Source organism: Crinia signifera, chromosome 19 (genome assembly GCF_055691185.1).
Source record: "Crinia signifera chromosome 19, ASM5569118v1, whole genome shotgun sequence".
NCBI lineage: Eukaryota > Metazoa > Chordata > Amphibia > Anura > Myobatrachidae > Crinia > Crinia signifera.
Window position 1 is genome coordinate 105,915,008 of NC_139226.1, and position 17,980 is coordinate 105,932,987.

The window sequence follows — 17,980 nt, forward strand, 5'->3', positions numbered from 1 at the left end:
TCGCTGCCGTGTCATTACTGATATTGTGCTGGGTACACATGGACTGATGTGTACCCAGCTTTACATGCACTGGCAGATTTTACCTAAGGGCTGAAGAATTTCCAAGTAAGATTTGCCACCCCCATGGAGTCTATGCGCTGACAGTGGCTTCCCACTGGAAGAGCTACCCGTCAATCACACACATCATAGGCAGCCCTGGGAGGAGGTATTCTCTGCATTGGGACTGCCAGTCTGGGTTGCGATTAACAGAGGCTTCCAATATAAAACGGTGCACTGCCTTACAGTCAAGCCCTACCCGGCTTCTAAAGGCTGCAGCTGATGCAGTCCCAGGAAGATAATTCCTGTGTGCATGAGCCGGTCCCAGAGACTGCCATATTCATAGCACTGGGACTATAGGCTGAAATGTAGGCAGACCCCTCATATGACATGCAAGTCTAATCATATAACTTAGATTTTGTATAGTTGATACACCAGCACATTATATTTTTCAGGTCTTCCCTGCAGAATGGACACTTGTTCAGCAATCACAGCTATAGCAAAGGTTGGAATTACCATGATATGCACACCATGTGCTTCCAAAGAAAAACAAGGCATTGGCATGATGGCTAGTGACCCAGCAAATAAAGGGTACATACACTAGGCCAGACATAGGTCTGGGACTTTCTCTGGAAAGTCACAAGCAGAGTTCTCCCTTACCTTCAGCTCAGGGGGAAGCTTGTTAGAGGTAAACACGCTCAGCTTGATCTGTGGCACGCATATCTTAAGGTTTTCAAAATAATATCTCTTCGGCGTGTTGTTCTCCTCTCCGGATTTTTCATGGACATTTTCATCCCACTTTTCAACTTCTAAGAACAAAACATGGAAAAAGGATTAGAAGAAAATAAAAGGAAATCAGCATAGATTTACCAAAAGCTTCACGAAGTAGAAGCTATATTGATGACATCACAGCAGCCATATTTTGCCTATGTAACTGCAGAACACACTTGTGGCATTTCTTCTGTAATGGAAATCCAAACTTTTGGTACCATGGATTCCGGACCCTTGTGTGCACCAGAAAGGGACATGGCCTCACTAAATATGATGTGTTGCCTCTTGTGAGAAGATGTAGTCTCACAGAACAACTGTTTCTGCATTTTGGGGACTTCCCAGTGCTCCCTGAGCAGAATCTGAGTCCCCTCTCTGCACTGTTTGGATGCCGTGCACATGTATGGGGTTGCACAATATGTGGCAGCCCTTTTGGTTCAAGATGTAAGTTGCAAAACACAGGAACCAGCAAATATCCCATACAATCTCCCTTCCTCCTCAGTGTTGGGTAATGGGTATCAAAGAAGCTTACTAATACCCCTTTCAGACATAACGGCAAATTACCGGGTGAAGTAGTTCTTCCAGTTAATTTGTGTAGTGTAGTAGTAGTGCTTTTTAGTTTTACCAGGGTCGTAGACTTGGGATTTGTGATCCCGGTACACCAGGTATGGGGAACCTTCAGCCCTCCAGAATGCTTTGCTACAGTTTTAGCATGGCCAAATAGCAAAACTGCAGCAGTGCATGCTGGGATGTGTGTAGTTCAGCAAAGGGGGTCAGGCTGCACCCGCACTCAAAATGCTGGTTACTTGCCGGGTCTCATTTCTGAAAGGGGCATAAGTGAGCTTCGGCTTTTAGAAGCTACTGGTTCTGCCCAAAATGTAAGGGAATCATTAGTAAAACACAACACATCGCAGCTTGAGGCTTACGGAGCTAAATAGCCGTACACCCATCAGAGTGTCCCTGCTGACTGTAGACAAGTGTCAGATCTGGACCATGGAGCAATGGAAGTCTGCGGCCTGGTCTCATGTGGACATCTGGGTGATGTGACACCTTAAGTCCAGCCATTCATGCAGAGCTTACAAGTGGTTATGGGTTGATAGTAAAAAGGCCGATCACTATTGTTGACAGTCAAAAGGTCAACATGGTCAAGAGGGATTCTAAAAAATTGGTGTTTATGTCAACATGGATACCATACAAGTGTACAGCTGCGCACACCCTGGCACGGTGCCTCGCACCTCGCTGCGCTCAGCACACTACTGTATTCCCCCTCCACGTCCACCGGGATGGAAAAATATGAGCAAGTCTTTTTTTCGTTAAAGAAAAACCCATGAAAAACTCATTTCGACCATGGCGACCTCATGCATGTTAACCTTATTAATGTGTCCACCTTATGACAGCCAATAAATAGCGGTCGACATTTTTACTGTCAACCCTAATGACCACATCCCTAACAAGCATTCAGATATGTATATAGCGATTTATATGCAAACACGATTACACTATGGGCCTAATTCAGACCATATACTCGCAGCCTAGCGAACAGGTCAGTGCCGTCCGCTGCCCCAAGGAAGAGAGAACCAGAAAGTGAGAGATTTTGGGCCAGATGCACTAAGCTTCAAAAAGTGATAAAATGGAGAGTGATAAACAGCCAGAGAATCAGCTCCTACCTGTCATTTTTAAACACAGCCTGTAACATGACAGGTAGGAGCTGAATGGCTGGCTGTTTATCACTCTCCACTTTATCACTTTATGAAGCTCCATACATCTGGCCCTTCGCTAGAGCTCCCTTTAGTAACATATAATGCAGCCCCTCTGGAAGGCCAGCATACAGTGATCTACAGAGCCCTGGATACTGCAGGTAGCCGGCTGCACATCCCGAGTCACCCGGTCCCATTCCCATTGTGACAAACATATGCGAGCACGTATATTTACAGTAAGTCTCATGTGTAAATATTGCATGGAGCTGCTGAGAGGTGCTATTGGCAGGGCGCTGAGCGAGGCTTTGTCATGTGCTGGCTAATTAAACAACTAAGCTGTTTTTCTTATTCTGAGCAGCTTTCCTCCCAGCCTGCCCTGGGCATTCAATGACAGCATTATGCAATCTGTTCTGCACTCTCGCTATTCAAGTCCTGCCAGGACTCTGGCTTAGCGAAATGTCTGGGCTAAATAACAACTTGTAAGGGCTTCAGTAATGCTTCTATTCCATGATCCGCGGTCCCTTCAGCTTTCTGCTGCACTTTTCACCTTTTTCCATCTATTGTGCGGCGTTACCGTCCGGCGCAGCTCCACAAAGCATGAAACCGCTGCTGTGGCACACAGCTCTAAGTCATTACTGTAATACTCTGCAACCGATTCATGTGCTGTGCGGATGATAACAATTTCTAACAGCTTGGTCTTTTGTTTGGTATGTCGCTGCTAGGTAGACAAGCATTAGTTCGACCGCTGTTTGTCGACACATGAAAAAGGTTGACATGGTCAAAAGTTCGACACAAGCGATACAGATGGAGCCTTCTTCAACTAGCCATCTCTGGATAGCCATGGCTCACCAAGGCTTATTGTTCTCAGCTGTAATACAATACATAGAATAATACAGGAGGGGAATAGAATAGGATTATTGCTAGATACACAACAGAACGATCATGACCATGAGCAGATTGTACGATCTGTTGGAGCACACGATCTGCATACGATACAATCGCGATCTGTATCCAGTTGAATGGATCATTTACAGATCCTGACTGCAGCAGGTAGAATCTCTGGTACTTGTGTAGTTTCATGGCTCCCGATATACATTGGATGCGATATCGGCCGATATATCAGATGTGATGTCAGCCGATATATCGATGCGATCCAAAGCGATTTTTGACCTGTTCATAACCCCACTATCCACTACGCATGGAGTTGATTTTATATAGTGTGACGATCGGGTCTCCTGTATTTCATCAAGTTTCCAGAAAACCAGAGGACCAGGGTTGGATGAAACCAGAGGTCATGTGAGCGTACACACTCTACCAATGTCCGATTAACTGGCAGGTTGGAGATTGGATGAGAATTGGCCAAGTGTATGGACAAGCTTTAGAAGTGACCCGTAAATACATTGCATTGACACAAGCATGGGGTCACCATTAGTAAATACGGTTTGGCAGTTTCATGTGCAATAAGTCCAGCATTCCAGCAACCCCCATAGCCAAACATCAGCAGTAGAATGGGTCACACTGGAGCTCAGTGGCTTTCCTTGTGGCTTGGTCATATTATTGTATAAATGGGTATGACCACAACTTTAAATGAGCAGAACAATGGTCCAGGCAATAGAACATGTTAGAACTTTAATCAACCATAATGGGGGGGTTTCTGCCATATTCAGCGCTTCAGCGTTGAATGATCATTTACACTGCATGATAATTGTTCAGAACTGTAATGCATTCGCTGGATAGGAAAAATCATTATTCAGTGTATAGTCCGTCTGTGTCACCCCAGTCTGTCTGCCCCTCCCCCTGTATCACAAGCAGGGCCCTCTTACCTCATGTGCTTTTCCTGCTCTTACCTAAACTATCTTCTACCTTCAACAGGACCAACTCCCTCAGTTTTCTGCAACGCTGATACTTATTTCAGTATGGTCTGCTGATGCATGTTTATATACACTGTACTTGTCTTACACTGTCTTTAACTGTGAAGGCTATATGCATCAAGCTTCAAAAGGTGATAAAGTGGAGAGTGATAAACAACCAATCAGCTCCTAACTGTCATTTTTCAAAACCAGCCTGTAACATGGCAAGTGGGAGCTGATGTATTTATTTATGAACAGTTTCTTATATAGCGCACACATATTACGCGGCGCTTTACAGAGTATAGTTGAACATTCACATCAGTCCCTGCCCCAGTGGAGCTTACAATCTATATTCCCTACCACATGTACATGCACGCACAGACATTCTAGGGTTAATTTGTTGGGAGCCAATTAGCCTACCAGTATATTTTTGGATTGTGGTAGGAAACCGGAGTACCCGGAAGAAACCCACGCAAGTATGGAAAGAATATACAAACTCCTGACTGGTTGTTTATCGCTCTCCATTTTATCACTTTTTAAAGCTTGATACATCTGGCCCTAAGTCACTGTTTCCTTGCATTGCTTATTTGTAACTGGGCTTTGTGGATCCCTTGTGGCACTCTATAAATAAAGGACAACAGTGGTACTCCTGTGCGTGGTCATTTCCAGACTTTATAGAGAACTAGCTAGAGTTCTGCAGCAGATCTGTCATTATGGGGCCAATTCTGCCCTGATCACAGTGCTGCGAATTCTCAGCCCAGGGGGTTGCATATGCGCACAGTCCGCAGTGTGCCTGCACAAGCCATTTGTGCGACCACAGCCAGCAATGGCCTGTGATCGCAAGCTGTGCGCTGGCTGATTGACACCCAGGCAGCCTTTGTGGGCGGCAACCCAGCGCTATCTGGTAGTGCTGCAGAAAAATGGCGGGCCCGGGCGTTGGGGAGGTGTCATCAGAGACCCGATCTTCCCGTGGAAACTCCAAGTAAGTATTGACTTACATGGCATCTCACAGGGAGGGGGGATCCATACGATGTTGAGTGGATTTCCTCCACTCACCATCGCAAGGCTGCAAAGCCATTCGCAGCAGTTCACAGGGATGGCCCCTCTCTTGCCAACAGCATCCGATCATCTTCTCTCTATCACTAGAGCAGGTTCTAACAGAAGCTGGTTCTCTACCTCAAAAGATTTGATACATCTCCCCTCGTAAGAGAAAGGAAAAAAACAAACTAAAAAACAGGGTTAGGGTGCCTTTAAGCTCTTAACCCCTAAATGTCTTCCTGCTACACTCCAGCAACCTTCTGTTGCTGAAGGAGAAGTCACTGAGGCAGTAGCACATTCAGGTTCCAGCGCTATCACTGGCTAAACACTTGCAGTTACCAGCAATCTCGCTCTGCCACACAAAAGCCGCTCTTATGGTCCGGTGAATAATTGCAACAGTGAGGCAATTGTCTCATTAGATAGATCACCCTTCTCAACTGTCATGGCAAGGCTAATGACCATTTAAAGCCCAGCTTATCTGTAGTAATGATCAGAATCCACTATTTTCCTGGTACGTAATAAAGCAGTGCCTTCACAAAAACCTGGGGAACAGAATCACACTGGCTTTTTTCACAGCATTCATAGGATTTTCTTTTGATAAAGTCTATTATAGTGAAACACTCGCGTTTGATGTTGGAGATTTCTTTCGAACGTCATAGTATTTATATACAATGCCATCAATGGGACTGTATTTCCACTAATGATTAAAGTGCACCCATTTGCTAAACACAGCGGAGGAAGTGATTTGTGAGGGTTACCTGGTGACTCCTGAGAACGCAGCCTGTCCGATCGCTGGGAACCAGTGTCATTATTGGGACACTCGTGAGGCCCCATCTCAAGGAACATTCTAACAATGGCAGCCCACGCTAGGTAATGTATTCATAGCTTTAGCCAATCACAGAACAGTCACATAATACTAGTTGATATCTTCCTGGTAGTTAGGACGTAGTTTCTTTAAAAATAAAATATAAATTGTTTTACAATAAAATTGAATGGTGTCCAATACAGCCATAGCCATAGGTATGCTCAGATGCTCGATGATGTGATTGATGGCCTCTGTAAGCGGCAGATTAAAAATGGTTCATTTTGAGTGCCTTCTGTTCTAAATAATATATATACAGATGTGGCGCCGCTCAATCAGCCGGCAGCTGCCGATAGAATCGCTAGTCACCGGAAGGGGGGCGCGCGTACAAGACACTCGCGTGCCCCATTAAAACGGAGCTCTCTGCCGCCTCCCCGCACTCCACCCCTAACCCTTCCCCTCTCCCTGAAGCAGAGTTTCCGCTCCCCGCCTCCAGATGAATGGGACGCTCGCGTGTCCCAGTCAGATGAGCGTCTCCACCAGTGCTCGCCAGTGGGGGAATTCTGGAGCTGCATGAGAGGTGCTCCATCTGAATATACACATTTCTATCTGTATATCAAGAATACAGTTTTTCAATAAGCTTCACCCCTAGACCCACAGTTCCTAAACCAATTTTCCAGAAAAATAGTACTCTATGGGGGGTATTCAATCTTCGGGTCACGGCAGACGAGCTTGCTCGCCTGCCGTGACCCAGTCCCGTTCTCGGTCAGCTCGACCGAGAACATGCAGGCGGGATTCAATGTCCCGCCTGCAGCGGGACGAGAAGGGGGCGTGGCCGCGAGTTGCGGCCGGGAAGTGACGAGATGCAGCCGGCAGCTCGTCACTTCCCGGCTGTTCTCGGCAGAACGAGCCCGACAGCTAGAGATGTCGGGCTCGTTCTGCCAGGAAACCCTGTTCAATGCTGTCGGGGAAGCATCTCCCCCACGGGATATTGAATATCCCCCTATGTATTTTCTTTTTTATATACAGCTCAACCCTGACTCGGGAGTTAGTGAATCGATTTTTTGAGAAAAATATATATGTGTTGAGCCCCCCCTTTTTTGGTTTGTTTATTTAAGCATGTGGTCGCAGGCCACTGCACCCCCTACCTGGGAATGGCGAGTGCAGTTTGAACCCCATTTCTGGGAATGGCGAGTGCGGCGGTTTCCTCTATGAATGACACCCACTTATATTCGAATGAACCATTAGGAATGGCCAGCTTAACCATCAGTGGTCAATAATTTTGCCATGCGCGCGATGGCCACAGTGCCCGCTAAGCTGCCGTAAGATTGACAGGCTTCTTAGAAGTGGGGCAGCAATTTTCCAAAACGAGGGTGTGTCTGCCCTCGAGGCCGGGGCCTGCTTCATCCATTGGAGATTTCCTTGTCTCGTGAAGATGATACGATGCTGCATCTATGGACCCCGCAACAGATCCGAGGCGCCAAGAGCATATTTTGGCACAGCAGCTATGTCTAAAAATGCAGCATCTGTGTGAACTGCGTTTCCTTGCTGAATCAGGCCCATAATCAAATGGGTAGGGAAATTGTATGGGTGGCGGATTGTTAGGTCGACAGTCAATAAATCAACGCAGCAAAAAAGCCGACACGGTCAAAAGGTCGATACAAGCATAAGATCGACCAGTAAAAAGTCATTATGAGTTTTTTATTTTTGATGTATTATGTCGGCAGATTTCCACATGGACACCTTAGGAGTGTGCCGTGTCCCCGTGCATGTCTCGCTGCACTTGCAATGCTTCGGGCATGGTGCCTCGCTGCGCTCAGCACACTTACCGTATATATTCTTCCTCTATGCCCACTGGCATGGCAAAGTAAGATCAAGTCGGCTTTATAAAAAAAAAAATCATAACGTGTGTCGACTATCCTCCTGTTGACATGTTTCATGATGTGTCACCTATTGTGTGTTCGACCTATCACTGCATACTACCAAATTGTACGAAGCCGATCACACTGCTACCATGCCCAGCCAACTTGGGCGTCACTGAGATGGGCGAGGCTGGATGCACTACCGTACTGTACATGTCATTGCGGCATATCTCCTGCATCGTGCAGATAAGTGAGTGCTTTTTCCGGATATCACCAGAACACTCAGGGAGAGCAGTAACTATGTCCTAAGCATAAAAGGCCAGATGCACTAAGCTTCAAAAGCAATAAAATGGAGAGTGATAAACAACCAACCAATCAGCTCATGTCTGACATTTTTAAAACACAGTCTGTGACATGGCAGCTGGGAGCTGATTGGCTGTCTGTTGATTACTCTCCATTTTACCACTTTTGAAGCTTAGTGCATCTGGCCCAAAGTCGTAAAGAATCGTCTGTGCTGGAACACTGCAAGTGCAAGTTGTTCACAGTCAGGTTACATTTTTTGGTCGCAAAATGCATCGAAAATCCTTCTAAATTTTAAGTCCATAAACAGCACAACACAGTCAGACTCCGATCACCTAAAGTAAGCTGTTAAATGAAAGAAGGGTTTGTTTGTTTCTTGCCTAAAGCAGCAAAGAATGTCAACATAATGCACACTAAGCTTTCCTGCTTCATACTCTGTCTCAGCTAATACAGGGCCTTATTCTGGTTCATTCTTTCTGACAAAGTCCTTCTTAGAAGGACAAAACCATGTGCACTGCAGGGGGGCAGATGTAAAATGTGCAGAGAGAATTAGATTTGGGTGAGTTATTTTGTTTCTGTGCAGGGTAAATACTGGCTGCTTTATTTTCACACTGCAATATAGATCTCACTTTGAAGTAAAACCCCACCCAGATCTAATTCTCTCTGCACAAGTTACATCTGCCCCACCTGCAGTGCACATGGTTTTGTCCATCTAAGAAGGATATGGTCAGAAAGAGTGAACTAGAATAAGGCCCACAGTTACCAACATGAACTCCTTATATTATCAGTCTTGTGGTGTTTGCTGTGTGACTATTTATGCACATATTATTACACAACAGAAGAACAGGTGTTGAGCGCCCTCTTGTGGACTTTTGGGGTTCCTACCAAAAATTATGCAAACACTAGCAATGACTTGGTGCTTCGTTTAAGTATTACAGTGACCTACATAATATTTCTCCTGAGGAATAACAAAAAAAAAAAAACCTCATCAGGGCAGTGTTGTGCTCGACTGATGTACAGTGCACAGCCCCCAGTGATCACCTGTCCACCAAGAATCTGGGGACTGCTGATGGTGACGCCACAATGTGGCTGTGGGATTGGAAGTTTGACAGATGCGAGCCAGCCGTGGATGGCTGTCGCGTGTACTGATGGGAGCCAGCAGGAGTCAAAAAGCACAAAAGGTGAGAGAGATAGAGGATAGAAGATAGAAATTGGACAACTGCTTGTACACTGTAATGTCAAATTGCTCAGAATAAATGGCACCGTATCCTACCTGTTTCTGATGTTCCAAAACCAAAATAACTTAGCAGTTTAAGAAGTAGTTTCTCCTCAATCTGGATAGTGAATTTCTGTGCTGTGATTAGTAGGTGCTGTATAAGAGACAAACAACAAATCAGGTGTTTAGCTGTTAATTTCTCAGAATATACAGTAGGGGTCTATTTACTAAGCCTTGGATGGAGATAAAGTGACGCAGGACTGGATTAAGGGGTGGTGGTGGGGGGTTGAGGCGCCAGGAGGTCAGTACCCCTGGGCCAGCATGTAATAATTTTTTTTTTGCTTCACCTATCTGCCAATGTGACAATGATAAATGGTGCTGAGCATCGGAAGCCAAGGCACACTGACTGCACAAGTGTGCAGTGCATTGCTGGGAGTGGATCCATGAGACTTTGCACAAGAGGTCAGAGGCTGAGAAGCTTGTGCTGAGCTCTGATTGATGGAGCTCATCATATGCTTCTCAGGCCCATCGAGGACAGCAGCGGTAGCCTGGTCATGGGAGGATTTTTAATCAGAGGCAGCGCAGAGCCTGTGAGGTCTCCTACAGATTAATGTACAGAGGGATAAACACAGTATATATATATATATATATATATATATATATATATATATATATATATATATATATATATATATCCCCCACCCTGCAGTTACCCATTGACCAAGTTTATACTGTCTTTACTCTGTGTTTTGACAGTGTAATATTCGGTACTTGTGTAGTTTCACGGCGGCAGACTACGCTACGTTTTCAGCGTAGCCCAACAGCTGCCTAGTGTAGTCAGCGTAGTGTCCCCGCAGCAGCCCTGCGTAGTCAGCGTAGTGTCCCCGGGAGCTGCCGCTCTTTTCCCGGTGTCCCTGGCAAGCCTAGCGAGTGCCTCTCACACAGCGCTGGTGGACGCTGGCGGAGAGGCAATCATGCTGGCGCCGGTAGAGAGGCGCTCCATCTGTCTGAGATGCATGAGCGTCTCAGACGCTTGTGTGTTTCAGTAACTCTTGCGGCAGGGTACGGCAACCCTGCTTGGCCCGCTTCAGGGAGATGGACAGGGTTAGGTAGCACGTGTGTCTCCTGCACAAAGGAGGGGTGCGGTGTGCAAGTGCGTCTCATGCACAATAAAGGACGCCTTTGCCAGTGCTCCATGCCTCAAATGCCTCAATTTCAAACCCCCACTATCCACGCCAGCCCGAAGCATGGCGAGCGTAGCAATCCCTGCGAGGGGACGTGGTACGCGTCCTCCCGACCTGTTCATACCCCCACTATCCATGTCGGCGTGGAGTTGATTCTATAAAGTGTGGCGAGCCCCGCGAGGGGACGCCGATTATTTGACGTGTAATACTTGACATACCCCCACTATCCATGACGACGTGGATAGTGGAGGTATGAACAGGTCGGGAGGACGAGTACAGCGTCCGCTTGCCACACTTCGGGCAGACGTGGATAGTGGGGGTGTTCCAGGAACACATTCACACCTGTCATGTCAGGCAGGTTAAAATGGTCAATGGTTCCCACACAAAGTAATAAGAGCTGACTGACTACGCTAACTACGTAACGCTGACTGACTCCATGAACTACGTAAGCTTAGGCTAGCCGCAAACAGGCGGGAACACTACGCTGATTCTGACAGGGACGCTGACTACACTGGCCGCGGGGAACACTACGCTGACTACGTAACTGCCGCCGTGAAACTACACAAGTACCTAATATTCTCCCATGCAGTTTGCGGCCAGTAATGACAAGTGGGAGGGGGACCCCCTGTCTAAAGTATCCCGAGCCCCCGAAGGCTTAATGCGGCCCTGAAGTGATGGATATATAGTACAAGCCAATCAGCTCCTGTCATTTTGAAAACACTGTCTGTAACATGGCAGTTATCTGTTGATTGCTGGTAATTTATCTCCATTAAAGGCTTAGTAAATAGACTGCATAGAAACCAATGGAGCAACCATCAGCCACACTTTGAAGAACAAACCTTAAGATATACAATGACACAGATCTCATTACTGCTTATTACAGTATTTACCAGGAGCAGCAGACCCGAGTCACTGTGCATTGGTACAAATGTGTGCCTTCGTATCTCCCACAAATCACTCTTTAATTACATCCCATAAGTTAATATACAACACAGAGCATGTTCTGTTGTCTAGCAAATTACAGCAAATCTAAAGCTGGATACGAAGCAATAGGGATCTGTTCCCCGTCAGTCCAGATTGCCTGTACACACTGGAGCGGTGTTAATGAAGGACGAAATGAACACTGTTCCATCCATCATTAACATGCATGGCGCTGATAGCAATATCGAGCACATCAAACCTAGCAGTGTCGCAAGTGATGGCGGGAGCTCGCATGCAGCACATACACATGGGCAGTACGGATGGTGTAATGGTTAGCATTACTGCCTCACAGCGCTGAGGTCATAAGTTCAATTTCAACCATGGCTCTAACTGTGCGGAGTTTGTATATTCTCCCCGTATTTGCGTGGGTTTACTCCGGTTTCCTCCCACAATCCAAAAATATACTGGTAGGTTAATTGGCTCTCACAAAATTAACCCTAGAATGTCTGTGTGTGCGTGTATATGTGGTAGGGAATATAGATTGTAAGCTCCACTGGGGCAGGGACTGATGTGAGTGTTCTAATATTCTCTGTACAGCGCTGCGGAATATGTGTGCGCTATATAAATAACGATTAATAAATAACTAAATAATAAATACACATTTAGTAATATGGGCAATCAGCCAGCCCAATCCACCCGATTTAGAGCACATCTCTCAGTGTGTACCCAGCTTAATGGTGGGGGGCAAAGCTAGGGCACATCTCACTTTTATATTAGAATTGTTAATCCGCTTACAGATCCCCTCAATGAGAAGCAAACCTAAATCCAGATCTTCCCTCCCAGCCGCGCTGCACCTTATACTGTAGCTGCTGGGACGGTGCTCTAGTTTATTGCAAAGGTACAAGGAAAAAATAAAATCCCATCCTGCTTCTTCCCAATGTAACAAGAACATATACACTACAGTACATTGAATATAGACTAGATATTTACTCGTGAAAACAAGCATGGGGTAAATGAATGGGATTGGTATGCTTTCATGAATGCAACCTTTGTTGGATCCCATAAAACCTGCATTTATTCCCCCAGGCAGCAGCTCATATTTTCCATTTAAACAAAATAGTTACTTCAGCGCAGAAGGCCATAGGGAAATCTCTGCAGCACAGATTGCTCTATGGCCTATTTCAGGCCTGGCCAACCCGTGGCTCTCCAGATGTCAAAAACTAAAAATCCCATCATGCCTTGCCACAGTTTTGCTATAAGGGAGTGTTAAAACTGTGGCAAGGCATGCTGGGATTTGTAGTTTCACAACATCTGGAGAGCCACAGGTTGGCCTGTCCTGGCCTATTTCATCTATATATAATTTGTTTCTACTTCAGAGACATCAATGACCCGATTCAGAGATGAGAGCGCAAACCGTTCGATCATCGAACGACCTCGAATGGACTTCAGCTTCTTCTGGTGCCCTTCTTAACTCCTCCTCCACCAAACTGCCTGCCCCCTAATATAGCCAGCTCAATGGGGTGGGGTGATGAAACAGCGAGCCGCGATTGGCTACCCACAACCATTTTGAAAAAAATTCAAAATTGCCAGCTGCAAGGGGTCCCTTGAAGGGAGGAATGGAGAAGAAAGGAGAGGAGGAGAGAGGAGAGAGGAGGTGAGCATCACCAAATTTCAATGGAAACACAGTGCGGTACAGCAGCAGCCGCACTGTGTGAACACTTTCATTGAAATGGATGTGTTCACCTTGAAATGCGGTCGTCCCAATGTCCGGTGCCACTGTATATATATGCAGACTGCCACATAGGAGCTTCTGTGCAGGCTAAACGGGACCCACCAAAATGCAATTAACTATTACAAAATACATTGTGATCAGAACACATGATCAGACTCGACATTGAATACATGCAATTTACAATATATAGGCCGAACCAGCAGAAAACATAAAGATAGGATGTCAGAACATGTGAGAAATATCAAAAAGGGTCTACACTCCCATAGTGTCTCTGCTCACTTTAAAACCACTCATGGATGTGACCCTAAACATCTGTCTCTTTTCTGCGGTATTGAAATAGTAAAAAACATCTGGAGGAAAAATAACCTTGAAGAGTTACTAGAAAAAAAAGAAATGAGAACCATCTTTAATTTCGGTACTCTACAACCGGATGGATTGAACCTAGAGTTCGAACTGAAATGGTTCTTCTAAATTTCCCCTTTAAATATTTATAAGTTCAAGCCTAAACTATTTCAATATGGGTCACTGTAATATCCATTTTTTGTCATATATATATTTGTCTATTATTCATTCTATGTATATCCTTATAGCATAATTCTATCATGTAAAATTCAGTCAAATGTGTGTATTTCCTGCTATGTATATGTTTCTTTAGAAATTATGGTTGACATTCTATGCTATGCGGTAAAATCCGCATGTTTTTTATCGCACCAAATCGCACTTTTGAAAATCGCAAGATTGGCCCGTTTTTCGCATATTTAATGAGATGCGAAAAACGGCCCAAATAGTGTGAATAGGTGCGATTTCTTTAGTCCTGAAAATGTGCGGTCTGAAAATCGCACGTTTGCAGGAAATCGCAATTTAAAAAAAAAAAAAACAAACAGCGCGGGGTCCCCCGCCAGAGCATAACCAGCCCCGATGCTGGTGACATAAAATCAGGGTCCCCGACAAATAGGGGTCCCCTTGATTTAATGAAACCAGCACCAGGCTCAAGGTCCGGCGCTGGTTCCCGAAATACAGGGGACAAAATGACTAGGGGTCCCCCGTATTTTAAGAACCAGCACCAGACCCAACCAGCCAGCAGGGTAATGCCACAGCCGGGGGACACTTATTATATAAGGTCCCGCGGCCAAAGCATTATCCACCTGGCTGGTCAGCATGGGCAGGGGTCCTGGGGAAGTGGGGACCCCCCCAATGAAGGGGTCCCCCCCTCCAGGACTTACCAGACCATGCTGAAAGTCCGGGGCTGTCCCCGATGCCCCTGGGGGGTGGGCATCGGGCTGTAAAGTGCATAGTGTAAAAAAAAGATTAAAAACTATTGTTTTCTACTGTAGAACTATGAGTCCCAGCAAGCCTACCCCGCATGCTGGGACTTGGGAACCCCAAGTCCCAGCATGCGGGGCATTAAAGGGCCCACTGGCACTTGTAGTTCTACAGCACAAAAAATAGTTAAATAAAACACACTGACACCCTGAAAAATAAAAGTTTAATACACACATAACACACACACTGATACTTACCTACCTTGAGCCCGTAGGTAGGTCCCTGGATCCTGGGTCCGGGGCTCCTGGACAGAAGAGTCCGGTTCCGGGGCCTTGGTCCTGGTTCCGGGGCTGGTCCGGGGTCCTGGGCTCCAGGGCTGATGTCTCCGGGGTCCAGGACCCGAAGTAGTCCAAAAGGGGTTCCTAAGGAAGGAATTCCTATTCACCTGGTCCCCGGCGACGACCTGGGCATCCTCTCCGGCAGACGCGCTGCTCCCGGCTGGTACCCACTCACGGACTGGAGAGGCGTAGAGATGCTCATCTTCCGACTTTCTTGGCTCCTGATTGGCCGCTAGGTGGCCAATAGAATCATTCGGAGGAAAGGCGCGGAAGAACATCTCTGCGCCTCTCCAGTCCGTGAGCGGGTACCAGCCGGGAGCAGCGCGTCTGCCGGAGAGGATGCCGAGGTCGTCGCCGGGGACCAGGTGAGTAGGATTTCCTTCCTTAGGAACCCCTTTTGGACTACTTCGGGTCCTGGACCCCGGAGACATCAGCCCTGGAGCCCAGGACCCCGGACCAGACCCGGAACCAGGACCAAGGCCCCGGAACCGGACTCTTCTGTCCAGGAGCCCCGGACCCCGGACCCAGGGACCGACCTACGGGCTCAAGGTAGGTAAGTATCAGTGTGTGTGTTATGTGTGTATTAAACTTTTATTTTTCAGGGTGTCAGTGTGTTTTATTTAACTATTTTTTGTACTGTAGAACTACAAGTGCCAGTGGGCCCTTTAATGCCCCGCATGCTGGGACTTGTGGTTCTCCAAGTCCCAGCATGCGGGGTAGGCTTGCTGGGACTCATAGTTCTACAGTAGAAAACAATAGTTTTTTATCTTTTTTTTACACTTTGCATCAGCCCGATGCCCACCGCCCAGGGGCATCGGGGACAGCCCCGGACTTTCAGCATGGGCTGGTAAGTCCTGGAGGGGGGGACCCCTTCATTGGGGGGGTCCCCACTTCCCCAGGACCCCTGCCCATGCTGACCAGCCAGGGGGATAATGCTTTGGCCGCGGGACCTTATATAATAAGTGTCCCCCGGCTGTGGCATTACCCTGCTGGCTGGTTGGGTCTGGTGCTGGTTCTTAAAATACGGGGGCCCCCTATTCATTTTGTCCCCCGTATTTCGGTAACCAGCGCCGGACCTTGAGCCTGGTGCTGGTTTCATTAAATCAAGGGGACCCCTATTTGTCGGGGACCCTGATTTTATGTCACCAGCATGAGCCCAGGGCTGGTTATGCTCTGGCGGGGCACCCCGCGCTGGTTTTTATTTTATTTTAACTGTTTAAACTTTTTTTTACACCAGAACCCTGCACAGATCATTGCGATCTGTGCAGGGTTCTGGCTAATTCGCCCATCAGAACCTGGTCTGATTTTTGGGCGAATTATAGACACAGTTTATACAAATCGCATACCATTAAATATGCGATTTGTATACTTTTTTATGTGAAAACATCTGGATGCGATGTGCTGCGAAAAGCAGCCATCGCATTTCCAGTGTGTCCAACTTGTTGGCCAAAATCACACTTTTTTCACATTTTCGCACTTCATTAAATATGCGAAAATGGAAAAAAATGCGATTTCGGCCGTTTTTGCGAAATAAATCGCCAAAGTCAGATTATCTCACTCCATAGAATGTCACCCACTGCCTATATAGTTGGTAATTTTCAGCTCCCTGCAATACAATGATATGCTTATACACATTTGTTAAGGCACTTCCGGGGTATTTGGAACGCATTTGCGTTCCATTCAGCTACATCTGCTCACTAGGAACCTTCTGGGTGAGCACGTTTCCCCTTACGCCCTTACCAGTGTTGTGCGCTGAAGCCGGAAGTGAATTTAATACATTACAATAAAACGGACCAGTTACTTCCGGTCCAGCGTCAACACTGAACAGCGGAGGAGTCCGCTTAACATAGATCCCACTGCGGGTTCTACAGAGGCACTAACTAGCCTTTGCATTAAGGTATGAAACCAGCGTCTTTATGCTGGAATTGGCACATAACGCCAGATTACTTATTAAACACACTTCCGGCGGAAGTGATGTGCGTTCCACTTACGTGGAACGCACGCCAGTTATTAAACTATTTTCAGCTATTTTTAGGCATATTTAATGTATACATACCACTGGGATCACAAATCACCATATTCTCTACTGTATAAAATTTATTTCATGTGCATTAACTGCAATTATTAGCTAGATATGTATGTTAGTGTGAAATGCAACCACTCCCCCTAAAGGGTGGTCCCATACCCCTCAGGTATAAATATGAGTTCCAGGCAGACAGACATTGCACCTTGATAAAGACAGACACTGTTGAAACGCGTTGGTATTTTATGGCGTTGGAAAAGGCTGTTTGAGTTGTATTTGTTATCAAACAAGCCCTTCCTTTTATAATCACTTTTTTAAATAAACTTCACCAAGTTTTTAAATTTCTGCCTGGACGTCACTTCTTGGAAGAGAAACCATTACATGAGGATCCACCACGAGGCTAATGTAAGCATACAAGTGAGCATCTGAAAGATACCTTGATATGTTTTGTACCATCTTTATGAATGGAAGCATCATCCATTATTGCCAGCACAGGAGGTGAACCTTTAAAGAATAGTATCACTATCATATGGAGGAAGACCTCATTTTTTCATCCTTGGGAAGATAGTCCTTATAAGAACTGTTGAGAAACATATTACACTATATATGTCCTTGTTTATCTGTTTTTATGTATGAATTACTCATGAAAATCTGATGTGACATACTCCACATCTGGGCCGTACGGAGCATACAAGCACGTAACTATTTTCTTTTTCATATACATTTTGAGCGCCACAAGGATCACATCACATTTCTTGTTTTGTATCTATTGTGTAGAGGGACCGAACTATCCCTTATTGTTGTTTGTGATCTTTATTGCTGCTCTAGGCGCAGTTATTACAGTAGAATTTTTTTTCCTGTTTATCTCGACATTGAATAGGTTGAATGTCAATTTGACTTAATCTTGTTGGAAACAGACGATATTTACGCCTGGTGAAAATATCGTACGG

At 46.0% G+C, this 17,980-nt stretch overlaps 1 protein-coding gene across 2 annotated transcripts in view; it reads right to left on the reverse strand.

The window, feature by feature from the left end:
* Positions 1–17,980, reverse strand: part of VPS13D (vacuolar protein sorting 13 homolog D) — a 252,545-nt gene that overhangs the window by 109,939 nt on the left and 124,626 nt on the right. For both annotated transcript variants that reach the window (XM_083163091.1, XM_083163090.1), the window contains 2 exons: positions 9,627–9,723; positions 697–845 (listed from right to left, as the gene is read on the reverse strand). In XM_083163091.1, the coding sequence (XP_083019217.1) occupies positions 697–845; positions 9,627–9,723 (246 nt within the window). The remainder of the gene's footprint in view (positions 1–696; positions 846–9,626; positions 9,724–17,980) is intronic.